Raw genomic sequence first — 27,040 nt, forward strand, 5'->3', positions numbered from 1 at the left:
CAAACATTTTAAAGGGCTTTTAAAACTTACTTAAATAAAACAATTTATATATTCGTATTGTAGCTCAATCACTCAATCGCAGACAAAAAATCCATCAAATGAAACACAACCATCGACAAATTGTCTGTACCTAGAAAGCCTAGAACGCAGATATCAAGTAATTTTTTGCGTGTGTACACATTTTATTGACTCGCGCGAGCTTTGGGGGAAGAGGCACTAATAGAAATTCCAATAATCAAGGGATTGCCAGCAGAATTGATAGGTATGCGAATATTGCGAATGCGTTTTCGTTATACACATGTGCTGTGCTCTTCGTGTGATTCAACTTACACGTACGCGTATATAACACATTTACAACCATTGTAGGTACTAAATTAACCAGATATTGCTTTTGATTTGCTGCATCGAAGCTAGGTATAAAATAATTCGTTTGATCTCCGTGTGCACGAGTGAAAAACTTGTCTCATCGTTGTTTCCTATTTTACGAAGTTTAGCATAATGCAGATAAAGGCGTTTGTTAATTTGCGTTTTAGATCACCGTAGAGAGTAAAAGAAATTAAGATGGAACTTAAGGTAGTTTTGGATAGATAAAATATACTATATAGTCTTCGAAGAAAGAGACACGAAACCTTTTTATACTGCTCTAAAGCAATAATTCATTTGCATAGATTATTGTTCCAGCATAATGTCTTGAATAAGAAGCTACCTACTCAGGAGGCACTAGACAGTGTCTTGATACAACCCATATAGCATCAACCCAAAAAAGACCACCTCATACAAGATGTACAATCCGCTTATGCGTATCAATTTGAAGCAGCAAAACTTCAAAGCAACGGATCATAAAACGTTTAATGTCATTCTGAGTTCGTCGTACATTACAGATAAGTGTGGGTATACACACACACACACACCCAACTTCGGTAAATTTCGGAAGACGATCAGCAAGTTTCAATCGGATGCTGCACCGCGGATACGGAAATTCGCGGAAGATTGCTCGGTACGCAGGAAAAGCCTCGGGAGTAATGAGCGTCGTTTTCCCGTATAGACCTGCACACATACATATCACGTACACACCGATGATTGCGCAATTCTCTCCAGTGCAGTCATTCCGCGTGCGAGCACGAGAGAACGTTCCCCCCGTTGCGGAACAGAGTTAGCTTTTTTCTTTTACTACTACTACTACTACTATATAGCAGCCGCAGAGTCTAGTTTAAATTGTTTCAGACGCGCACGTATGCGTGAATAATGGCGAAAGAAGGAGAGACAGAGTGAAAGTTCCGTTTTACGCGGAGATCGCGTTTATATTGTTGCTTCTAACAATGCTAATGAGAACGCCGAAGAGAATTTCATTCATTCACATCAGTGCGCATAAGTCTTACGTTGTAACGTGCGCTTTTGGTTAATGAGCTGATTACAAGCGAAGCTCTGATATTACGAGCTGATGTTATGCTTCTTACATCGTTGCGAATTTCATTATTTTGTCCATCGACGCGTTTGTTTCGCTGTAGCTGTGCATAGCTTGGAAGTGTAATTACGCAAATGTAGACAAGCGGCAGAGCAAAGCTCATAAAAGTAACGGATGCAGGCTGGACCTACACACAATCCCACACCGAATCCGACAACAGTGAAAGTGGCCCGAGGCTCTCTGTATTAAGTCTAGGTTGAGTCCGAGTATACATCATCGTGAAATAGCCGCCTCAGCTGTGTCCGTAACTTTGATGGATATGAACATTCATTTGTAGTAGATATTTTGATATCGATATAGAATACATTCGAGAAGTGTTTAAATCCGAGCGATGAATTAACGATGAAAACACTCAACAGGTTCATACAATCACACGTATATGCACAGGTTAATATTTATAAAATATACGAAAGTTGCATTAATTTCCGTCCGTTTCCTCTGCACTCATCTCATTTGTATTCCAAACGAATGACGAGCTTTCGAACGGAGAAAGGTTATTATCGGCGACAAAGAACCCGATTAAAGTACCTTGTTTTTTTGTATAGTTATAAGCCGGGTATAGCTCGGATAACTTTGCACTTACATTATTACTCCATAAAGGAACTTTCTCTCCTATAGCTATACACAACAGAGCAGAGAGTACTTTGTGGAAGGAATTTATGGATTATTGATTGCATCCCCCATCTCCTCTTCCACTTCTTGCATTAAATACATCGGTGTCTCCGAACTACCCTATACACCATCGTCCCCGAGGATTATTTAGTTTCAGTTCGCGTGTACGAGATGTTCAAAGTAAGCTATCCTTGTAATTAGTAATACCAGACTGCTCTCTCTGGGAGAGCTTGCCCTCTCGCTCTGTTCCTCTCATTCGCTCTTTGCCAGAAGAGCAAGAGCGTCTGGTCAGGACCGGAAGGGCGGTACACGCATGCTCGGACGCGAGCCGTGTACGTGCCATGGGCTTCTCTTGTGTTTTTTTACGTTTTCTCACGGACTCGCGCTTATAAGTATGAAACCGCAAACTGCGGAATAACGCACTCTGTGTTTTCTTGCTGCGGGAAGAAGTTGCGCTCTCTCGGGAATATTTAATTTTGAAACGAACGGCTTTGTTACGTGCTGTATTTTGATGGTGATTAAATGTTCTTCTTTGAGCATGTAGACTAATTAATCGGTACACGGCTGGTGAAATTCTTGTGTAGAGGGAAATAACAAGAGGGAAAAACAAACAATCTTTCGGTTCGTTGCGCGAGCATACCGGCGAGCGCGAAACAATGCGACCGTTAATCGATATTGACGAAGCCGTTACTCGCTAAACTTTATACGCCTTTGCCTCTCTCGATGCATAGACACAGTTATACGCGGAGGTGTGCGTACGAAGTTCGATATTCCGCTCCCTTATACAGCAATCGACTTTGGAAATCAGCTTCTGGAAGTTTGTATCCTCTTGAATCGCAGATTTTATGAATCAAAGTTTATATAATTTCATGTAAAATAATTTTAATAGAAAAATTAGAAACATATTTTTATCAGCTCGCTACGATCTATCAATTACCGGTATATACGATTGCTATTCGTCGGAGCACATGTTTATTTCCGCTGGGCCCATGAATACCAATATCAAATATTCATCCTACGCAAATAATAATCGCTCTTCGCAACGGCGTTCGTGACTCGCTTTAATCCTAACGGATACATACTTTGCTATCAGCGATGCGACAGGCAGCCTTTCCGGATTTAGATGTACATCCTGCGAGTTTAATCGAACCGATATTCTATCAAATATGATCAAGCATACGAAGATTTAAATATCCATTTATATACTTTGCAAAGAGAATAAGCTAGAGACATTGTCCAAATATTTCCTCTTTCTAAGTAAAACAGTGTGTAACGCGTGTGCCATCACTAGGTCCATAATTTTTTGTGCCTACAGCTCTCTGTAGGTACAAGACTTCCAAACGCATGAGTGAAGTCTCTTGGCTGTGTTGTACAAACGAAGCTGCGGAGGCCCAAGTTTACAAGACTTTGCGGATGCAAAGCAAACTTTCGACTTGTTTCAACTTCGGCGCGTTTCTCGAGACTTGAATAGTTCTCGTTGTTGCTGCTCTGCTCGTCTGGAAAAATAACTTTAAAGAATAATAACAGTATATAACAACGAGTAGCGATAGAATTGATTTTTGCTAATCGCACAGTCATTGCAACGAACCAAAAGCTGTCCGTCTACTCGGTTGTTACGTAACATTATAACGTACCACGTCAAAGCGAATTGGGGTCCGCTTAATGCGGCGCAGCTGCACGTATGTATAGCTGAAGCTTCGTTATTTGATATTTTAGTATAGTAGAGCTTGCAGAGGATTAAGCTGCGAACGATGAATGCTGTGGATTAAAGTTTATAAGTACGACTGCGGCACAGTAAGTGTCAAAGAGGAAAATTAATTTCGAGATATGCTGTCCAAAAGTGCTCAACTTTACAGGACAACCGTGAGCTCGAAACTTTATCCGAGAGAACTTGCACGTTTACGAATTTAGCATATAACTGAGCTAGTCCAAAGTGCTGCTTTGCATTATGTATCAACAGCTAGTCGGTTCGATTCGAGGATCCATTTGCAACTAATAACTGCTCTATGGAATAATCCAAAATTTATACCCGGGGACCAATCAATATTACATCCTCTAAAGGGTTGATTGCATTCGATCCACTTCGAATCTGCAATTTCGCCATCTGAAAGCGAAATACGAGATGTATCATTCTCCTCAAACTAGAGAACGATGAAAAATTCATCATCACACCGTTCAAGTTCATCGCTTGGCTTATACACTCGCTGATGCGTGGGCGGACGATCAGCGCACACATATGTCGCGACGCGACGTCAAACGGCGGTAATATTGCGACGGGAGTACGTAGCAGCGGGTGGATGCATACATCGCGGTCGTGTGTACGCAGCCCGCCAGCTGCCGGTGCATTAATGCAGTCGCTCGAGTTACGGATTGTCTTTGACTCTCCTCGAAGCCCGCGTTGCCGCTCGCTTCTCTCCTATATTACATTCCGGCCTTAATCAGGAGAGATCGTCTCAAATCCGTGTATAATACATAGGATCATTTATACAGTATCAATTCGAATCGAAGATCACACAGAAAATCGCATAATACATTCGCTTAACACATGCAAAGCTTTCGTATCGAAAGCTCACTGCAGCTCAGTACAGCTGCGGTATATACGTAAGTCCTGTTTTAGAAACGAATTTTCCAGAACGCGCCGCGCAAATCCGCCAATCCCCAACGGTGGCTAGACACACACACACATATACACCTCTGAGGGTTAGAGGTGTATTGGTGCAGCGGGGAGCGTTTGCGCCCGTGAGAGAGACGGAAAAGCGCTGAACAGCAGCCGAGCTTCTCGTAAATGCGGTTCTCGCGCCCTTTCGCGCTCGCTCGCATTAAAAGGAAGTATAAACGTTAAGCGTAAAACCTGTCAGAAACTTCTTACCGGGTTGCATTATCTGGAGCGGTGAAAAGAGCTGATTTATATTATACGCGTCTCTCTCTCTCTCTCGTTGCGGGAGGGATATTTTTTTCTCCCTAAGGGTGTATATCGCTGCTGACGCGATAAGTAGATTTTTAAAGGATGTATACTCGAGGAATAAATCGTCGCGACGTTTCAGGGCATATATATATAGTTAGCTCTCTGTCGAGTTAACGCCTTTATTGGGCCGCGTTATAAAAGTTTTTATTATACCAGTAAAATTTCCGCGATTTCTTTCCATCTTTTCCCTTACTAAGTGTTCCGCCGCCGCCACTGGGAAAGCTTCGGAAGTTTTCCTTTATTTTTTATACTTTATTACCATTAAGAGAGGGAGAACTTTTGCACCGGAGCTAGAGATAAATATGAGATTAAGCTTGCGAACTTGCGTTTGCACTAAAAAGCACTAATGAACGACCTCTCCCCCTCTCTCTTCTAACACGAATGTATGCAAATCGTAAAGGTCCACATCGTTAGCGGGGTGGAACCTCGGCCTCCTAATTGGTTCGAAAAAAAGAAAACACCATACAGTAAAAATCAGTAAAATTCAGCCCAGTCTCTCGATCACTGTAAACACACGGCCGAGCCGTAAACATCGAGCAGGGCTCGCCGACGCATCAAAACAATGCCTATATATAAATCCCGAAGCGGCGCCAAAAAGAAAGAGAAAAAAAAAGCTCCACCCCCGTGTGGGCTGAAAAAAAAGCGTCGTCGTACAGTACATACACTATCTCTCGACAGAACAAATCGCAACACACATATACACGTCGACGACAACGTGCATATAACCGGCGGCATCAGCGGCGCGTCAACGTGTCATCGGCCGCACACGCGACAATGTCTCTCCCTAGCCGCTGCTCTAATGGATGCAATTAAAAGGCATAATGGACGCGCACAAGCCTACTACTCCCACGCTCGGCTGCCGCTTCCTTCACCCTTGACGAAGTTAGCACTTTGGGAATTTCGCGCGCGCGAAGACATCAGAGCCGCCAAAAGCTCGCCCTGGGAGAGAGAGAGAGAGGGACAGAGGCGCTGCTGCTGCGCTGCTCGTTCCTTCCCTCAGCGCTGCTGCTGCAGCCATCGATTTTACGCGACGCGCGCGCAACAGCCAGAGGAGAGAGAGGCTGGATGTGTATAGAGGGCCGGAGACGCGAAAGCTCTCCCTGTGTGCGCCCTATAGCTGGGAAATGAGATTGAAATATATGATGTATGTGTGGATGGAAAGAATAAGGGCTGATAACAATAGGGGCTGCGGGGGTGTATGTATATATAGGCTAATTAAACTGCGCGGTGCAGAGAAGCGAGATTTGGGAACACGGGAGGCGAGAACTTGCTTCTTGGGATCTCTGCGGGATAGCATTAGCATTTACGCGATGTACTTTGCATTGTCCGCACGATTCTATGGTCGTTATACAGCCGAATGACGTGTGTACGACGTGTCGAATGTGCGTGTACTGTTACATATTTGAATAATGTACCGTTGCAGCCTCAGCGGGAATTAATTATCTCTCGTTGAACGAAAATTTTAAATCACATTTTTCTAAAGCTCTCCTCTTCTTACCTCTGCTTGCAGGTACATGGGGAAAGTTGGAAGGAGCCCACTGCTGGCCGCACTGCTGCTGCTGGCTACGTGTGTCGGTGAGTTTATATGTATATACCCGAATATAAACCGCTCTCTATATACTGTGCCGCGCGAACTTTACGTATTTCGATTATGCGCGCGGGGTATTACCACATTCGAATGTTCCGCCGCTCTATAAGGTCCAGAGGCTATTATCCCACTGCAGTAGTGTACGGGTTTTATCATTAGCCGACGACGGAAAGTTTCTTATTCGTTTAAAGCGTGAATATATCCGATGGAGAAAGAGAGAGAGAGAGAGAGAGAGAGAGAGAGAGAGAGAGAGAGAGACGACGCGGAGAATCGAGTTACTTTTCGCAGACGTTCGGAATCGATAGGTATTACGATGAGAGATTAAGAAGAAAGTTTCGAGAGGACTTCAAATTTTCATCTGTACGAATTCGGTATATATTGTATAATTTAATCTCCATAAAAGCCGAGCAGATATAACCGCAAGAGCGAATACGACTCTCGAGTCGATATTATACACCCACGCATACGGGAAGTGGATCCGAGAAAAGTATACGTCTATATAGTTCGGAGGAATGTATTATCCAGAGCCGTTCGCTCGAGTGCGTTCTCTATGCATTATCGGAAAGCTGCTGATCTCTCTCTTTCGCGATGTGTAAATCTAATAAAATTTATCGGATCCCGTGAAAAATTTGGCATTTCAGCCGGTAACAATGTGAACGAGCCGCCGATATTCGACGGTTCGGGCTACCCGATGGGTTGGACTCTGAACGAGGCGACACCAGTGGGCACTAAGGTCTTCACCCTGAAAGGACACGATCCCGAGGGCTCGCCGGTTAAGTACGGCGTACAGCTGACCGATAAATTTGTGGTCGATCAGCGCACCGGTGTCATGACCCTGGCCAAACCGCTCGACCGCGAGGTGAGTTATATACGCTTTTCTCTTACTGTAATACGTTTTATGCCCGACTGAAAATAATCATATGATAATCATATGATAATCATATGATAACCATATGACTTTCATATGATTATTTTCAGCCGGGTGATGTGAGAGTATAATAACGAATTCTCTTTGTACCTCGCGATATCCTGTGCAGCCTTGGGTATTTAGGTGTATAAAGGGTATTTTTATTATGCTCTCAAAGTTGCATGTGCGCGCGCTGCGAAGTTAAATCGTAACTACGCCTGTGTTAAAACTTTGAGCAGCGCCGAGTCTGTCTGCGCGGCCTTTGTGCATAGTGCCCGGCTTCTCTCTCGTCCACTCTTCCGTTTTTTGCTTTCCCAAGTAAAATAAAACTCGAGGAGTGAGAGAGCACGAAGCTTCAGAGTGTTATTGGCTGTGAGCGTTATTATTATGTAAAAGCAAGGGATGTGATGGTGAGGGGTAAAGGTTGCAATTTTGGGATCAGAAATTTTTTAGAAAGGTTCTTTATACGTTTGGATATGCATTCATTTATGATGAAATATTATTTTGCTGTACTGGAACTGTTTGAACACTTATAGAAACTTTTGTTAAGAGGATTTTTTTATTTTATTTCTGTATCCTATGAAATATTAATTTTTTTCCATTAGGTTTCTATGTCCTATAGAAATACCCATTTTTATGTAAAAAGTTTGAAGCTAGTAAATTAAAACGAACAGAATCCATTTAGATGACGAAGAACAATCATTACTTCAACGTGATTTTTCCCTTGGACAACACTGGTAGAAAATCTACCCTAATATTTCTGGGCAGAATTTCTGGTCAACATTTTTTAGAATAAAGTGCTATCAAAAATTCGTTTCAGAGTATTTCCAGTTATTTCAGATAAACCTCATTTTAACACGCGTTGGCCAAAGATTCTGCCCACAAACAACCTTTTGGTTCAAAAGGGATTCTGTGAGTGATATAGAAATGAGCTTTTAACTTCGAAGCATTTATTTCTTTAACGTGCCAAAAGCAGTAAGTATGCCATATAATCGTAAATTCACTAAAAGTTTCATGAAAATAGAACATTCTTGGAATAATTAACTTCATATCGATCAGGCTCCACGAATAGCTGCTCTAAAAATCAAACCACGAATACGTCAATAAATTAAAAACTATATTTAAATAGTTCACCCAATTCACAAATGCACACTTCCACAATTTCCCACAAAAAAAAATGTCTCCTCAATTCTCTATCAAAATAAAATCCTTATTCGCATCACACTCAACAAATACACAAGTACATCGCTGGAGCAAATAATTCAAAAAATTCCGCAGCAGCCATACTCTCGAAAATACACGTCTACCCTCGATTCACGGTACAAAGAACTACATTAACTGGTTTTTCTGCTTATATTCCGTTCGTACCCACCATATACGTGTCCCCCGACGCGGTAATAATTCGACACAGAGACTCGCCTTTTATTTCCCCGAGACGTAGCAGACGCTCTTTCTCTGCGGTTGACGTACTTCCGATTTCAGGAGCAAAATCCTGACTTTCCGCGCGCGATGTTGTAACTGGATTTCTTCCTTTTCGTGTAGCCTCGCGTGCTTTTTCTATACTTATTTTTTCCTCGCAAAGAAGCTGCAGCCGCATTGTGCCCGCGACAAAGGCCGCATATTCTCCCTCAGCTCTCCCGGCTATTTTCGAACACGATACGATCCCATCTCTCGATTTTTCTCATATGCCCGAGCTATAGATCGCTTGGAATTTTCATATCGCAACAAGTATCCCACACACACACACACACACACACACACATCCGTATAAGCGACGTACGCGCGTCGAGTTCATCAAATATTTACGGCCCTCTCTCGAATGTCTTCTGCAGTCGTGGCTGGCCGTAAATTCGCGAGAGCGATTACCGCAGAATCGATCCGCGAATAGGCGAAGCGCAATGCGGCAGGGTATGAATGTACAATACATCATGCGACGTGTACGTGTTGCAGGAGGCGGACACGATAAGATTCCGAGTGACGCTGGAGGACTCGGTGCCGCAGGGCCAGCAGCCGAACATCGTCGGGGTGGAGGCGCACGTGATAGTGCTCGACGAGAACGACAACCCGCCGCAATTCCTCGGCGTTCCGTACGAGGCGGTGGTCGCCGAGGACTCGCCCCCGGGCACAACCATACTCCCGGCCATACGGGTCACGGATCCCGATCTGCTCGGCGAGAATATTCAAGTCACCTGCATACCCCAGCCTCAGGTGAGCTAAGCTTCTTCTTTTTTTTTTGTTTTTGTTTAGGGGGTGAATTCTTGGGATACTTCACGTTAATCAGTGTATACGCGAAGTAATTACGGGAGGCGATCGATGTGTATTGGTTTTGCCGGCTGTGCTCTTGACTTTTAATTTCCGATCCGGACTGTTTGAGGAAGGCTTGATTAAAAAGATTCGACACGCCGGATCGGTAATGAGCTTTTGGTCGTTGATTATGCAACGGGACCTAGGGACCTATTTTTGAAAATTAAAGCGGGGTTTAATTTTGAAAAAAGGATCTTATAAATGCGGGCGCTCTCGGGCGTTCCATTTTTAACGAACTCCGAGGCTGAGACTGAAGATTTTATCTCTCGTACAACTCGTGCTTCCATGTTTTCAAAATTCGAAATTTAAAAAGCTGCAAGCTTCCCGCGTTATTTCAAAATATAGAAAATCGATGATCGCACATTTTACACAGTTCCCCGACGCTTGCACCAAATTCGGCATTGTCAACATCGAGAGGAGCCAAGACACTTACATCGGGGCACTCGTACTCCAGCAGCCATTGGACTACAAAGAGCGACCTTTCTACCAACTTCTACTCCAGGCGAGCGTAAGTGTGTCTTCTCCTTTTCACCGACGACGATGAAAAAAGCCACATCCATATATAACACACTCTCTCTTTCACTGGTCCACAGGACGGCAGCAACAGCAACAGCACCGGAGTCGAGATCAAAGTCACCGACATTCAGAACAGTCCGCCCGAGTTCTTGGACTCGCTGACCGGAGTCGTCAAGGAGGACGACCCAATCGGCACACTGGTGATGACTGTCAAAGCGAGGGACGGCGACCGCGGAATGCCGAGGAAAATCGTCTACGAACTCGTCACCAGTGAGTCCGCACATGATATAAGCGTGCACGAAAGCGGCTCTATTGATTTTCCCCGAGAGCGAGCGAGCTGCGGCTTGAATTTTCCAAACAATGCGAGCGCTGGTTTTATAAATTGTTAGGGAAAAAAGCCACAGCGTGCGCTGCACTGCTGTGCTTTTAAAAAAGTACACAAGCCAGGGATATATGGATTACGCGTGGTGCGGCCGTCGTAACAATAAAAGTCGCGGGCGAGCTTAAGGGATGATTTGCATCGCCGCGTTTAAAGCTTAAGCTTTATAGACACTTTTATGGACTGGTATACGCTGGCGAATCTTTTTTCCCCAGCTTCTTTATACCAAACAGAATTAAGCGAGAGAGGCGAGTCGGTGAGAGATATTTTCTCGATTAAATTCTAGCCGGAGATCGTTTTCCCCGCGCGTATAATTTCGGGGATAAAGCAGCGAGGAAAGTTTTCTCATCGACGAGCCGAGTGGCGGCCGCGTCGCTAATTAATTCGCCGACAGCTCGTAGCGTAAAGTAACGACGAAACTTTTCCCCTGTGTGTGTGTATAAAGATCCATTCGACTACTTCCTGCTGGACGCGGAGACGGGCGAGTTGCGCACAGCCAAGCCTTTGGACCGAGAAGCTCTGGAGAATTCGACGGGTGTGCTGAGTTTCCGGGTTAAGGCTCGGGAGGTCGTCGATGGAACTCCGGGCAGCGATCCCTCGACAGTGTCGGTAGCCGAGGCTACGGTCACCATCAAGGACGTCAACGACGAGCCGCCGAGTTTCAACCGCAAGGAGTACAGCATCTCCATACCGGAGAACATCGCCGACGGCACACCCCTGCCGCATCTCGAGATGATGGTTCGCGATCCCGACGTTGTGAGTAGCGATTGTATCTCTCTTTTATATGCATCGCGCGCGCGTGTGTGTGTGTGTGTGTGTACACAGAGCGAATCACGCCGGCTTTGAACGAGAGAAAATATTAAAAAAGTTCCGGCGCTCTGCAGTCCGGAATTGAATGAGCGCGCAATTCGCTGCTACAAAGCTCCGGCTGAACGAATTGGGCGGAGAGAGAAAATATAATTGTGTTCTGCGCAGGGTTTGAATTCGGTATTCTCTTTGCGACTGGAGGATATTACCGGCGCTTTTACCGTCGAGCCGAGCCAAGCAACAGGCAGCACATCTGTGAATATTCGAGTGACTAATGGCTCGCTGGATTACGAAAATCCTAATCAAAGAAAGTTCATTATCCTGGTGAGAGATCGATTTTCCACAGTATTATAAACACACAATAGGAGCTGCGAAGTTTGCTGTAATATTATATCGCCGTCCGTCGACTCGTTTCGCAGGTGGTCGCCGAGGAAGTTCATACAAATCCGAAGCTCTCATCGACCGCGACAGTCACGGTTGGTATAACGGATGTCAATGACAATGCGCCGTCTTTCTCCAACCCCTCGTACACGGCCCTCGTCTCGGAAACTGCTGGACCGGGCACTCCGATAACTACCATCACGGCCAAAGATCGCGACAGTGGCCGGTAAGTATCTCCCCCTCACGCTCCCTCGAAGTGAACATTCACTCCCCCTTAAGCTATCTTCGAGATTATACCGTGCCATTAGCATTGGTTCGCTGATTAAAAGCTTTACCCCTTATCAGGTTCGGCGCCGCCGGAATAATTTACCAGCTGATTGGCAAGGGATCCGAGCACTTCAACGTCGACAAGAAAACGGGGAGCATCACCGTCGCAGCCTGTCCTACTCCGGGGACGTCGCCCTGCCTCGATTTCGAGGAGCAGAGCGAGTACTTCCTGAATTACAAGGTAACTTTCAGATTAAACCTCGTCAGCGCGAGGCCGTAAAAAGTTTGATGAGCGAGCGCTAATTAATTCGCTGCTCGCAGGCGACGGACGACAACGGCAAGGGTCAAACAACGAGCGTGTCCCTGCGATTAAGTCTCGCGGACGCGAACGACAGTCCGCCCAAGTTCCAGCACAAGAAGTACCGAGCGGTGATCGACGAGGGGGCCGAGAAGTTCGAGCCCCCGCTTCGGGTGCAGGCGCGCGATCGCGACAAGACCTCGAAAATCACTTACTCCATCGTCGAGGGCAACAAGATGGGTATCTTCAGAATCGACTCGGACTCGGGCGAGATCACGATTGCCAAGCGCGCCCCCGTCGACATGAGCAACTCCACCAACGGCGGCGATTCCATCTCACTGACTGTGCAGGCGAGCGACGGAACTTTCAGCGATAAAGCCCTCATCAGCATCACCGTAAGAGACGTCAACAACAATGCGCCCGCCTTCGCCCACGATCTATACACCGCCAGCATACCCGAACTTTCTCCCGTTGGTAAGTCCCGTTCCTCACTTTCTCGCGCTCTTCCGCGAATCCGATGCTATTATTCAACAAATGACTGCGTCTGTTCCGCTAGGGCGTTATGCTTTGCTCGGTATAAACAGTTGCTTTTACGAATAATGTATAGGTACGGTCGTCGAGGAGCTGACCGCCACCGACGCCGACAGCGGTATCAACGCCGAGCTCGTCTACAGGATTCAGAAGGGAGGCTTCAACGATTTCGCCGTGAACGAAACGAGTGGCGCAGTCTTCGTATCGCGTAAATTGGATTACGACCAGCGAAACACTTACCACGTCGAGGTCATAGCGTTCGATAAGGGTATAATACAGTTTATCGACACTTTTCCTGATTCAATTCTATTCTCACTCGTGATATTAACGATCTCATGAAAATGCATCCAAAGGATCGCCCAGTCTCACCGGCACAACGACACTGATGATTAACGTGGAAAACAGCAACGACAAGCCGCCGTACTTCAGCCCGGGAACTCAGCGAGCGGAAGTGACGGAGGACACGGCTATAGGTACGGTCTTCACTACCCTGAAAGCAATCGATCCCGACAGCACGGATCCCGAGGCGCTGAATTTCGCCATTTCCGAGCCGATCACGGCGATAGACAGGAACGGCCAGCGTGTCAACGACAGCACCACTGCTTTCAAGGACTTCTTCGCCGTCGACCGGAAGACCGGACAGGTGTCGGTGGTCAAGAGCTTGGATCGAGATATCGCCGCGACTGTCAGCCTCACACTCGTCGTCACCGATACTTCCGCGCCCACTCTGCAACAGGGAAAAGGTACTGCGTATTATTCATTAAATGCATGCGGTTTTCATCTTCGAACTCGTTTTCTTTCGTTCCTATAATCGGATTCCGCGTTCGGAGATTTTCCTTTCCTTCCGCCCTCGGTATTTTACTCCGGCGTTTTTAATGGAGTATACAATAGAGATGCAAAGGGATTTGAAAATTCGTTTATTCTCCGTATAATACTCTTAAATAGAGCTTTTTCGACTTATTGATTCGTGTCGGAATGTTTTTAAAATATAACTCGTTCGTTGTTTTGTCGCAGGCAATTTGGTCGTGACGATCATCGACGTGAATCATTTTGCACCGGAATTCGCTCGACCGTGGACTCGCGAGGATCCAAAGTACTCGATAGAAATGCAAGAAGAGCAACCAACTGGAGCAATCGTCGGGGCATTCACAGCGACGGATGCAGATAATAACATTGCTGGCTATGCAATTGAACCGCCCAGTCCTTACTTTCACATAAACAACGTCACTGGTGAGTTATTTTTATGCTTTCTTCAGCCAACGTATCAATTTTTGCGAAAATGGAGATACGTTGAAATCAATGCTATTTTCCTGTCCATTCCAGGCATCGTTCGTACAAGTCAAATCATCGATTACGAAGAAACTAAGCAGCTGGAGTTCACCGTCGTCGCTTACGATACGGGAGTTCCTCAACTTTCGACTTCCGCGAAAGTCACGGTGACCATTATCAATGTCAATGATGAGGATCCAAAGTTCGAGCACAAATCCTACAACGCGACCGTTAAGGAGAACTCACAGCCCGGCACTCGTGTGACGGTTGTAAAGGCCATTGATGCCGACGAAGGTCCTTTCGGCGAAGTAACCTACAGTTTAATCGGAGAGCATGCATCCGATTTCAATATCGGTGAGTAATCTTTTAATATTACGTTCGATTTTATTTTCTTTTACATACGTTTTTCATTGTTATGTTTGTTTCTCTATTTATTAGGCCATGAAACTGGAGAAATCACGGTGGGAGGAGCAACAGTTCTGGATCGCGAAATTATACCGGAAATAACGATATCTGTTATGGCGAGTGACAACGCTCCAATGAATTCTAGACGATCGACATCAGTTCCTGTTGTTATAAAACTCGTAGACGTTAATGATAATCGACCCATTTTCACGCAACATAGTTATCGCGCATCGGTGGCTGAGAACCTGTCCGTCAATCCTCCAGCTCCCATTCTACAGGTAACTGCATTTTTTTATAAAATAAAACAATAAGCTATTACTTTTGCAACGTAGAGCGGTTTTTGCACGTTGCATACAAAGAATACACACAAAGTTTAGCCATCAAAAGTTTTGCACGCTTACAATAAATAATACATTTCAGGTTCGAGCTGTCGATAACGATGAAGGCGTTAATGGAGAAGTGTGGTACAAAATAATCAAAGGTAACGAAAATGGCTCGTTCGCTCTTAACCCAGAAACCGGAATTCTGTACCCGGCAGTCTCGCTTTTGGGGAGAGCGCAATCTTACAAGATCAAAGTCGAAGCCAGAGACATGGCTGGCAAGGGACCTCATTTTGATACGTGCAACATCTACGTGCGCGTCATTCCTGTAAATCAGCATAAACCGGAATTCATCATGCCCGAGTTGCCAAACGCTACAGTTGAAGTTCCTGAAGTAAGATTATTACTTAGTTTGTTTTAATTAAATCAGTAAAGTAGGGTAGGGAACTGGGTTAAAGTTAGAACATTTGCACGGAAAAGCTCACTCTAGTGAATGAGTAAAAATTAACAACAATAGTTACATTCATAAGTATAACAACGAACAAATATTTAAAACATTATTTTTTCAGAATGGTGGAGAGCCAAATTACTTAGTAATGACCGTAAAAGCTATCGATAGAGACTCCGGAGATAACGGTAAAGTTAGCTATCACATGAAAGTGGGTAATCGAAATGTTCAAGAAACCGAGGAGTTTTCAATCAATCAAGAGACTGGAGAGCTTCGAGCAAAAATAATTCTTGATCGTGAAACCAAGAATAAATTTGAGCTTGTGCTCGTGGCCGCTGATCATGGAAGTCCTACGGCTTACGAAACTCTACGTCTTTTGACCGTCCTCCTCATCGATACAAATGACAACGTCCCTGAATTTTATGAGGAATATAATTTTAACGTCCCAGAAAACCGTCCTAAAGACTATTACGTAGGAAAAGTCACTGCCGAGGACAAGGATGAAGGAAGGCACGCCAAAGTATATTATTACATAAAAGCTGGTAAGAAATTATTTCTGATATCATTTATTTTAGTAAAATTTTATAACATTTTATAATTAAAGTATTTATTCATGAAATAAATTTTGCAATCGTTTAGGAAACGCCGACCGAGCCTTCTACATCGACAAGTCAGACGGTAGCATCTACACGAATCGTTCGTTCGATCGCGAAAAGCGTGACAGCTATCTCCTGACGATCCTCGCAGCCAATGATCCCGATATTTACGTCGATCCAAAGGACACCGATCACTCGCGCAAGAATCTGGAGCACGGTTACGTCAACGTCACGATAAAGATCTTGGACGAGAACGACAATCCGCCAGCTTTCGAGAGGAGCGCCTACTTCGCCGGCGTAAACTCAATGGCTAACATAAACGAGCTCGTGACCAAAGTCACCGCATCTGATGCAGATCTTGGCGATAACGGCACCCTCCAGTATTACGTGGCTAGTGCGAATCTTTATAAATATGGTTCCGACAAACCGAGTGGTTCGATAGTCCCGAGTCCCTTCAATGTCACTCAGGACGGAAAGCTGGTGACGAGCGGTTATATGGCGGAATATAATCAGGATCGTTTTATCGTGGAGATCGTTGCTAAGGAGATTGCTTCGCCTGAACGATTTGCTGTGACCAAAGTTCACGTAAGTTGAGCGTTGTTATTTTATTTGATTCAAAAGCTTATGTAATTCAGGAACATTCTTTTTATTTAAAGGTGTGGGTCTTTGAACCGTGTCAACTTATCCGAGTAATTCTGTCGAGGCCGCCGGAAGAAGTGAATCGAGAAAAGGACGAAATTATTTTGGAGCTGTCGAACGCTACTCAAAGTCGTGTGGTAGTAGACGATATTCGATACCACGTCGACTCGTCTGGTCATATTCGTCGAGAGTGGTTAGTATTACATTCTCATAAAGTATGCTACTCTAATTATATGAATTTACAATTTTTTATATTTCTATTTTAGGTGTGACATGTACTTGCACGTGGTCGATCCAAAGACGCAAACAATTTCACCCATACCTCAGGTGCTCAAACTCATAGATTCAAAGTATGACTTTTTGAAGGACTATTACACGGGCTTTGCCATCGAGAATGTCGTACCTGCATACGTGGGTGTCCAAGAGGAATCCTTTGACATTGCTCTCGCGGCACTTATTGCCCTTCTCGTGGTTCTTCTCGTAGGTGCAGTTACTGTAACAGTCGTCTGTTGCTGTCTGAAACACTGGGTCATAAGTGTGCCAAATGATATTCGCAAGAAAGATGGACTTATCAAAAAGCAAATTATAGACGAATTGAACACTACGGAAAATCCACTGTGGATTGAACAGTGAGTAAAATACGACTTGTTTGCAACATATTTTGTTTCAATGACATGATTTATTATATCTTTTTGCGAATTTAGGAAACTTAAACTGTACGAGGAGCAAGAATTGACGATGCAAGTCTTTAGCGAGCCGGAAGCCGGTTTAAGTACGGAAAGACGGGGAAGTAATATGAGCCTTGCAATGGGCGATACGTCGCAAGACAACACTTACGCCACGATACAGCATCCGTTGCCATCCAACAGGCACCGTTCATCAACGCCGGATTACACGACCCTTCCAGGAAATCGCAATGTAAGCGCAAGAGTGGCCATTTCATCAATGAATCTCACTGATTCTTTATAAAAATAATATTTATTAATGCGAAGTGTTAAACGGGAATTTCAGATGTACGAGTCTGCGATGGGCTTTCAAGGTTCGACATTCCAGCCGGTAACGCTGTCCCAGTTGACCTTGGATAACGACGGACAACCTCAATTCGTTTCAGGGCTCGTCTAGGTGACTTCTTTCTCATCATCAAGCGAAGATAATAGGCCAAATTTAGTGGATAGACGAAACTGAAGTAATCGCGAAAATCAACGAATGATAGAGAAAAGGTAAAAATGAAAAAGTTAACGGGGAAAGACAAGGAGTTGAGAAATAATTGTAAGGATGCTATAGGTTAGAGGGATAGTTAGCCTCTGTGTTGCAACACGAATTCGCCATATATACAATAAGTCGCCCACCAAAACTCTTCGTCCTCTACTAATTCTCCTGTCGCTCGTGTAACTTCTCAAGACTTTGACAATAACCAGTTAATGTATGGTCGGTCTTCCGAGTTATGTCTTTCTAAATTTCTTCGCGATTCGTTGCTACTTATAAATATATCGTAGCATTTACTCTTCTTTGGAAGGCTCTCAAAGACGGCGAGCGTTGATGATCGACGATCTCTTCGTTTGAGACATTCACGCCGGGAAAGCTGGATTCTCGGGTGTCGCGATCGCCTATCCACGATGAAATATTTCCGCGCGCGTATCACGACAACATCTGGGAAGAAAACACAAAGAGAAGATAAATATGCAAGCTTCTAAAAGTCATTTTGTTTTTAAGATTTATAGTTAATTTTCGCTTTAAAAAAGTTGCAAATTAACGAACGATTAAAATAATTTTTTCGCGGAAAATTATCAATATTTTGCATTTTAATTTTTTGCTCGTTGCAACTGCATCAGAGAATTGACGTGGGTGGAACTGTAGCTGAGGAGAGCGCAGCTCGCGAGAGTCCGGCCCCATTGATGACTTTCACTTTGTTGTTATAAGGAAACCTGTACGGTTTAAAATGGACTCTAATCGAGTGATTCATGATTATTGCATGTATTCCGTATGTGTGATCACGTGTATTCATGTGTGAGGTGCCACAGCGTCGAGCTCAAGGAATTCATTGGTTGGAAAGTTGAAGCATATAGGAGGAGGAAGATTAAGTATTAAGACAAACCCTTTTTTGCTTTTAATGCATTTATCTGACTTTTACCAGGTCATTGTCGGAGCTCTATAATGTATTAACGATTGTTTTAAATTGAAATTAAACATATTTTCAATGTAATTGTTGATAAAAGTTATGATATGTATAAAAGTTTGTTAAATGACACCGATTATTCGTCTTCCATATTGCGTAATTGATAAAATGTATTGATATAATAATTTGAAATAATTATTATTTCGGAATATGCATAAACTGCGAAAGCTTTCACGCTTGTTGTTGATCATTTACATAGTTTTTATGTATTGCCTGTTGAGTTGAAATCAAAAAAATTTACTCTTATTTCGTAAATTGTTGAAATCACGTAGAAGATGTTTAAGTTTTAAAAAGAGTATATATACGATCGTTGTTTGAAAACTTTTATTTATACTTTATAGAGCTCCGAAGGGAAAGTTCAATTGTTAGCTATATTTTGTTAAAAAAAAGTTTATTCTCAATGTGAAAGCTGATCTTTTTTGAATTAGTAATGCCAGTTTTCCAAAGAATGAAAGCCATCTCAACGAAAAAAAATCAAACTGAGTTGCGAGCCTAGTAGTATAAAGATGAAATTTAATATGATATGTAATGAAACAAAAAATAATATTGTAAACGGACGCGAAACGTATAATTGCCAATGGCGATCGACATGTAGCTTGGCCAATTTTTGTATATAATTTTTATTAATAAGCGTATTTAAATGTGTAGATTCCGTCCAGCCCAATTCGCCGTTCTCGAAGCTCAAGTTTTATATGATTATCATTTCCCAGTAAAGTTCCATTTGCAGCATTTAAAGCGGCAATTGCAACTCAATTTTAACGTTACTCACAAGTCGAAATGTAAGAGGGAAATCTATCACGTTTGCACTTCAACTTTTCAACGCAATTTGTTGTAAATTGAATAATCAAAGAAAAAATTAAAAAAAAAATTCGACTTACTGCCAGAACCTTGGCGCGATCGAAAAAAAGCGATAGTTAGTTGTTACGTTATTTATACATTGATATATTTAAAGATTTAATCGTTTATTAGTTAAAATTTTAACGTTTACACTGTGATCGACTCGCGTCGAGGTGCAAGTTCTTGATAAACCAATTGATTTTAGTCTCTGGAAAAGCCCTCGAGTTTTCGAGACTAAGCCCTCAAGTCATTGGTTGTGGATTAAAAACGTTGATTAATGAAATATAGGGAGAGAGATTATTACAAATTTCTTTGATCGTTTATTCGCATCTTAGTATAAAATAATGCATTTTACCCGAAGTTGTATTTTGTAAAGCGTTTGTGAATTACGACTGGATTGTAGCTCAGCGTTGTAAAGTATTTATACTTATATTTTTAAAGTAATCTTTTTATTAGATTATAAGACTTATTTAAGCGATAAACGAAAATTGTTTTTTATTTTCGTTTTTTCAGACGAGCTCATCAACCATATTATATAGCGAATCGAAATGTACAGTTCGAAGCATGTAACGTGTTTTTGGAAATCCTGTTTTATACCTTTTATGTATATGATCATGAATGAGATTATTATTATTTTATTATTGTTTTTGATTTAATTTTCGTTTCATCCCACTTATATACCTGTATCCCTAACTCGAAGACTTGAGTGCTCTAAGTCCTTTGAACTAAGGCAATGGGCGGACATAGTCATATCATAGCTAAGACAAGACTTTCTTCGCAATGGATGTAATTAGAATACAAGCAATTTTTTACGAAAAGTGTGTATTTTTGCCGAGAAAAACAAATCATTGACATGAACTTACCCAAATGAATAAGCCCCAGTTTTCGCAGGTTAGATAATTTTTGTTGAGTGTGTATATTGTTCTAGATTAGTTGATAAATTAGCTGGTAATTTGCAAATAAGCATCATATTTTTTCTGACGATATCTACGTTTTTACTAACAAAATTAACAATTGACAACGAACCACATACGTTATAAATTTTTTTCTGGCAAAACAATTAGAAAAGTACTTTCAATTAACGATATTGTAAGACTTAAATTTTAATTTTAGAACAGTGATATAGTTTAATTCTAAACACCCTTTCAGTTGCGCATACTCATTCAACATACTCGCCGGAAAAATTCAACTTGAAACCAACTCAATCGCATATAGAATCTATTTTACTGAGTAATATACAAATAGCGCAGTCGATAGTACGTAGGAATTAAACAAAAGCATATGCCAATAATGTTGAGAAAGTGATTGCTTGATTGAAAATGATGAAGATTTCTCAGCAATTAATAACTTTCGCTCTATAAGACTATGCATTTATAGCAAACAATTTCTAGAAACATCAATATTTGTACGATTATTTTTTACATAATAATAATAATAATAACGATTAAGCACTGAAAAATTTTACAATAACTGTATGTGCGCTTCACTTTCTCATTAAAAAAGTCTGACTGCGATAAATTCACGTAGAGGTATATAGCATAAAATAAACGTATAGCTGTAGGTACATTATCTTGAATTAATAAACGCTAGGAATAATATTCAATCTGGTTTGCTAAGGAAAATTTGCTAAAGAGTTTGCTATACAATGATTTTTCGAAGTAATCTATATTAGTATATTATATATAATATACCAAAATAATAAACTGTGAAAAAAACTGTGAAATTCAAGTAACTTAGAGAATATTTACGACTGCTGGAATTTCTTAACGATGTATATGTATTATATATACATAATAAGCAACAAAAAAGGATGTTAAACAACGTCTTTTGATAGTGCCAATGTTCGTGTTCAATAATAGTGCTTATACATTTATACACAACTGTACTAATAATCGATCTCTTGTCTTATCTATGAAGATCAAGAAATGATGAGAGAAACGTCAGTAAGTATAAATGTCCGCAGTTAACATGATCGTCGGATAACATTGCGTGTGATCGAATTGCAAGCTCTGATGATTTTAACGAAGCTTCAAATGCAAGATGTGACCTTACTCGATAAGCACATAGGTGGCTGTCCTTGTTTCTATATATATAAAGTCTCATATGAAACAGGAACAATTTTCTAACGAAATCGTCTACACCGCGCGTTATTGGGCTTAGGAAGTTCAATATATTCGAAATCCATCGTACGTATAACATGCTATTGCGAAGAAGGTCTTAATATAGAAAAAAGAAAAAAATCGTGCAATGTAACTCGTATACTTTTGGGAGAGAAGAGTAGCAAAAGATGAAAAATAATAATAAAAACGACATTTAATTCGACGAAATCGATATAAGTAATCGAATTAAACGATGTTTCATGTATTAAGTATTTATAATATGACGAATATAATTGTCCCTGCGGTCATAAAACGCATACCAATATCAGTAGATATTTATACTTAAAGTAGAGAACAATAATTAATTATTATTATTATAAAAGAAAATAGAGAATTATCGGTTCGACGTATTGAATTATTTTGAATTTCTCGAATTCGTCATTGTCTACAAGTCGATTGATATACATATATATTTATACAATCGATTCGATGCTCCAGATGTAAGATTGTAACATATTTAACGTAAGCCTTTAATACACACACACACACACACACACACACACACACACACACACAAAGACAGACACAAACACACCTTGATCTTATGTGCTTATACAAAATTATATTCGAATAATTCGTTTGAAAAATTACTCGATGATTTAGACTTGATGTAAAACGTCAATATTCTAGATATCGGCAAAAAGGCAGTAACGAATAGCATGTATACATTACATAGTATATTATATATTGTCAATCGTATAAATGGACATTCTTCTAAGAAGAAACATGACATTTTTTGCCGAAAAATCGTAAAAAAAATATATGCCATTGTTTTGAAAATTCTTCCCTGTATACTTCGCAGTTGAAAAACGCTGTTCGTTTGTTTTGATTGTAACAATTTTTTAATAAATGTTTTTTAATACATTGTACTTTGTCGATGAAGTGTTAAGTACCCTCCACCTTCAAAAGAATAAGACCGAATAAAAAAAGGATGTACTGCAGAAAAAATCGCAATAGCGATGGGCTAAAAAAGCACAGGCGTGTCGCGAGTGCAAGCTGCAACGTATAAAAACCGGAAATCCTGAGCGCCAAGTGTCGTAAAAGTTGCGAGAAAAGTTGAATCTTCGACGCTTCTAATTGCCGGTGTATAGAAGCGCGCATCTGTCTCTCTCCCGGCGATTATTCTCCCGATTAGATCGATCGCCGCTCGCGGCTCGTCGTCAAAACGGAAATAAGACCCCTACTGCAACAGCAGTACTGCCGAGTATATTCAAAGACTTTCACTCGCGAGTGCGCGACGGGAAACAAAGGTATAAGATCACAGGAATTAGGACTGTTCCGCCAGAGACGATGTAAGCGCGGATAATTAATACTTTGTCGGAGAGCTGAGTCGTTGCGCGCTCGAGCTCCTACTTTGAATGACTTACTTTTCGGACAGCACCTGCGCGCGCTATAAGACCACCGACTCTGTTCGTGCATACAGAAAGAGCGAGACTTATTGTTCGCGCGACTGGCGTAACTCGTCCCTTGTAGCGCAACTACGCGATATTTTGCTAACCGATTAAGTAATTGGAGCGCCGGATGCAGTTGTGTGTGTGTGTGTGTGTGTGTTTGTGTACGTATATACACGCCGGCGTAGCTAAGTACAGCGACTGCCGAACTGAGCGCGCTTACGAAAATTAGCCTTATGAAATATTGCAGTGGAGCAACGCGCGCGCGCGACGACGCGCGATATAGACAAAGCGGTTTTAAGAGCAAGGACTCGCCGGCTCAGAAAAGCGCAGAAACGTGGAAACTCGCCTCTTCCTTTACACCAACTTCCATCCGTTGTTCTTGTCTCTGATGTGCGGTGCGCTGCTTGTACTTGGTCTGGTCTTTTCTTCTATAGCTTCATTGGGGTTTTCTCAGGTTTTTGCTCTGTCCGGCAATTTGCCGAGCAGAAATGCGTCAAAGAGCTGTAAAAATTAAGCAATTAGTACTTTTGGATTATCTTGACTTGGGCATAACGTACTTACCTAATGATTTTTTCTATTATTGTAAGCTAAAAGTGTTGGATTTTCATGAATAAAAGAAGTATAATTATGTATTGGCTGTTAGGCACTTTATTACTAAAAGAACGATCGTTTTGAGCTAAGTTGACCTTTGCTTTACATAAGTTTAGTTCTTTGTACGAAAAAAAAGAATTAAAAATAAAGATTGATTCAACATTGATCTACAAGTTCCTAAGGTCTTTATCAAAAATAAAAATGAAAATACATGATTATCAAATTTCAAAAACTATGAATGGATATTTACTGATCAATAGATAAATATTCATTTGGATAAAAGAAAAACTTTTTACGATGGTCTGATTTAAAAACGAAAATAGAATTATTCCAAGTTATAGATATGAAAATAACTCATTTTGAATAACGAGAATAGTTAGATTTTGGTGTGATTGTCTGATAGTTTGAAAAATTAGAACCGCTAGAAGAAGCAGAATAATAGCCTGCAGATTTAGGAACCTTTGTTATCGTTGGTACCCTAAAACCTTCATCATTTTTGTAGCTCGAGTTCAGATTTACTTGATCAGGTGGAGTTCGATACTGAGTTCTGTTTTGAATTAAATTTTTGAATAGTTTAAAAAGACTTACTTGAATGATTATTCTAATTAAAAATTATATGCAAGATACTTACGGAGTGTAAACGCCACTTTTGGAAAGTAGCTTCTTGTTTTCTTTTTGCATCATAAGTGTAATCATCTTCAATTTATTATATTTCTCATGAAGTTTTTTCATATGATCAGCATTAGCCATGTATTCTTGTTTTAAAGCCTGATATTTATTTTCCTGCAACACAAATAGGTAAGATAAACTAACTTGTCAAATCATTAATAAATTAATGCGAAGGAAAAATGATGACAAATAAACGTACAACTTCATGAGCCCTTTGCAAATAAAGTTTTATCTGATTCTTCTGGAAAATATCTGCCTGCTCAGCTTTGTCTCGTAAAACATCAACATCACTAAAATAATGAGCTATTTGAGGGCTTAGAGGCTCTCTCACAGGTAAAGATATGACGTTTATATCCCCGCATTGAAAGCATCTTTTCTCAGCTGCAAATCAAGTCAAACATATATGTATACGTAAGTAAACGCTTTGGAAACGTTAAAACGCGATTTACCTTGCACAATGCATCTACCACAGTAGACGTGTCCACACTGGGTAATGTAAAAGTTTGTTGGTTCCTTTTGCTCTATTTTCGACCAGCACGAGTTGCATCGTACCCATTCTTTGTAATTTTTAACAGCTTTATCTAATGCCGGTTCCATTATGATCATTTACCTCTATATACACGCAATAAACCACCTGTTGTCAAACAAAACACTGGTATCACTTTTCCGCGATGAAAAGCAGTTCGATATAACCTACACCTAAATCGACGGTTGAAAGAATATCGTCTACCTGTATTTTAGACTGAAAAGAATCCCTTTAAAGAAGTTAGTAAGAACCTTTAGTTATTTTTGTGCAAAAGTAAAGCGATTATTCGGCAGATCTATCACGTTGTCCTTTCTCTTCACCTTCAGAGTTCAGACTCTTCAGTCTTCAGCTTTACTCTGACTTTCAGTGTTACCAATCGACTTTTTGTTTGGCAAACAATGTTTTATATATATATATATATATATACACACATACAATGGAACAAGTATTACCGTCTGCTATATAATTTCAAAAAAGTTATGTCTTGCAAATTCTTTAATGTTTTAACGGAATTTCATACAATGAAGCTTAACCAAATATAACTTCAAACTAACCGATCTTATGAGTATACGATAAAGAAAAGTAAATTTGCAATCCCAAGAAGAGTTTAAAAGTACACTGCCGACTTTGAAACCTGGGCGTGACTGTGTCAGGAAACTCGGAAAATTTTGCGAAAAAAGATCGGCTTTTCAGGTATTTAGAACATAATTACGGTGCGAACAAACGTATACATTTTTCTTCGCGCATGAACGAGTGTAAAATAAATTATGAATATAATTTTTTTAGTGGATTTGGAAGGAGAAATCAAAAAGAATCACAGCGTACTATTTTTTCAAAACATTCCAAAATGTTAAGATAATTTTTATTATAGTGCACGTTTCTCGCATTAAACATTACATACTTTGAGTCAAGCGCAAAAATGTTTATAACAATTTTAATACCATTTTTATTATCTAGAATGAAAGTTCAGTGAAAATATTAATTATCGGAGTGATCATAGAATAGTTTATTGTTTACGTTACGTTACAAACTAGTTGTAAAAATCCTTAAAAATATTACCTATCTGATAAATTTATTATTAGCAAAGCGGCAAAATCGATGAAAGTATCCAAATGGCATAATTTCATGCTACATTTGATGTTTCTAACATTAAAAACTAATATGATTCAAATAGGAACCACAGCTATAATTTAATCAGATATCTTCTTTGTAATAATAGTCTTTGGATCATTGAAAATAATTGCATAAATGAGCAATCAAACAATACAATTTTGCAACTCTGATCAAATGGTTACTTTATTTAAATTTTTGCATTTCCATATTTTTAAGAATAATTAATGACTTATTAATTTGGGTAATTTTAATTTCCACTAGCTTTTAGATACTTTTGTTGACGCAATTATTGAATGCATTATTTTTTCCTACGTTACATTGTTTGTTTTTATTTATTAATATCAATATTAATATTTTCATTTACTCTAATATGCAAAATTAATTTATATTCCTTTTATGCTTGATATTGCTAAAATTGTATAATTGACTAAGGAGTTTACTACTGAAAATTAGTATTTTGGTAATATCTTCAACGCATGTTAATATATCAGACAAAACATGTCGTAATATTCAAAATGATTTCTTACAACATTGACTTATGTAAATAAAAATCTGTTATATTATTTATCAACACAACATCCTAAGCCATCCTAAAAATCAGCAATAAAATTAATTTTTCACAACATTAACTCACACTGGGCATTAGTCTAAACCCTACAGCTTTCTTCAGTATACACGTTCTTTGTTAAGGCAGATTTTAAACGATTTCTTTATTCAGAGAACTAGTCGCCATATTATTTATTATGCTTATAGTTGAAATATCATTGAACACAATATTCCTAGTTCCGTTAGTATATTATTATTGAAACTAGTACTTTTTATAGATAAATAGTAGTGTTACAAATCTGGATCGTTTATCAAAATGCGTATGTGCGCAT

At 40.8% G+C, this 27,040-nt stretch overlaps 2 protein-coding genes across 2 annotated transcripts in view; one reads left to right on the plus strand and one right to left on the minus strand.

Moving 5' to 3' along the window:
• Window positions 1–22,436, plus strand: part of LOC100121434 (cadherin-87A) — a 28,165-nt gene extending 5,729 nt beyond the window's left edge. Inside the window, exons 2-23 of the mRNA XM_031930505.1 lie at window positions 6,553–6,617; window positions 7,272–7,489; window positions 9,488–9,745; window positions 10,215–10,349; window positions 10,435–10,627; window positions 11,182–11,492; window positions 11,712–11,867; window positions 11,963–12,150; window positions 12,270–12,432; window positions 12,513–12,963; window positions 13,097–13,288; window positions 13,374–13,763; window positions 14,035–14,250; window positions 14,344–14,643; window positions 14,728–14,972; window positions 15,115–15,408; window positions 15,584–16,004; window positions 16,102–16,643; window positions 16,715–16,890; window positions 16,964–17,326; window positions 17,402–17,615; window positions 17,709–22,436. Of these exons, the coding sequence (XP_031786365.1) occupies window positions 6,553–6,617; window positions 7,272–7,489; window positions 9,488–9,745; window positions 10,215–10,349; window positions 10,435–10,627; window positions 11,182–11,492; window positions 11,712–11,867; window positions 11,963–12,150; window positions 12,270–12,432; window positions 12,513–12,963; window positions 13,097–13,288; window positions 13,374–13,763; window positions 14,035–14,250; window positions 14,344–14,643; window positions 14,728–14,972; window positions 15,115–15,408; window positions 15,584–16,004; window positions 16,102–16,643; window positions 16,715–16,890; window positions 16,964–17,326; window positions 17,402–17,615; window positions 17,709–17,819 (5,602 nt within the window). The 3' untranslated portion in view covers window positions 17,820–22,436. The remainder of the gene's footprint in view (window positions 1–6,552; window positions 6,618–7,271; window positions 7,490–9,487; window positions 9,746–10,214; window positions 10,350–10,434; window positions 10,628–11,181; window positions 11,493–11,711; window positions 11,868–11,962; window positions 12,151–12,269; window positions 12,433–12,512; window positions 12,964–13,096; window positions 13,289–13,373; window positions 13,764–14,034; window positions 14,251–14,343; window positions 14,644–14,727; window positions 14,973–15,114; window positions 15,409–15,583; window positions 16,005–16,101; window positions 16,644–16,714; window positions 16,891–16,963; window positions 17,327–17,401; window positions 17,616–17,708) is intronic.
• Window positions 22,437–23,888: 1,452 nt separating this feature from the next.
• LOC100678724 (RING finger protein 212B-like) lies at window positions 23,889–25,424 on the minus strand. Its single transcript, XM_016988417.2, has 5 exons — window positions 25,254–25,424; window positions 24,973–25,157; window positions 24,723–24,904; window positions 24,486–24,637; window positions 23,889–24,401 (listed from the first exon to the last, which is right to left on the minus strand). The coding sequence occupies exons 2-5, from the start codon at window positions 25,127–25,129 to the stop codon at window positions 24,209–24,211; spliced, it is 684 nt and encodes a 227-aa protein (XP_016843906.1). The 5' UTR covers window positions 25,130–25,157; window positions 25,254–25,424; the 3' UTR covers window positions 23,889–24,208.
• Window positions 25,425–27,040: the final 1,616 nt, after the last annotated feature.

The sequence above is a fragment of the Nasonia vitripennis genome, chromosome 4 (assembly GCF_009193385.2).
Source record: "Nasonia vitripennis strain AsymCx chromosome 4, Nvit_psr_1.1, whole genome shotgun sequence".
Taxonomy (NCBI): Eukaryota; Metazoa; Arthropoda; class Insecta; order Hymenoptera; family Pteromalidae; genus Nasonia; species Nasonia vitripennis.

Bases quoted from the DNA above. Each gene is read 5' to 3' on its own strand.
- LOC100678724 (XM_016988417.2), bottom strand. From the start codon at position 25,129: ATGATCATAATGGAACCGGCATTAGATAAAGCTGTTAAAAATTACAAA. The intron at 24,905-24,972 runs GTAAATCGCGTT...CTTGATTTGCAG, and splicing joins TGGTAGATGCATTGTGCAAG to CTGAGAAAAGATGCTTTCAA. The intron at 24,402-24,485 runs GTAAGTATCTTG...AATTCAAAACAG, and splicing joins AAAAGTGGCGTTTACACTCC to AACTCAGTATCGAACTCCAC.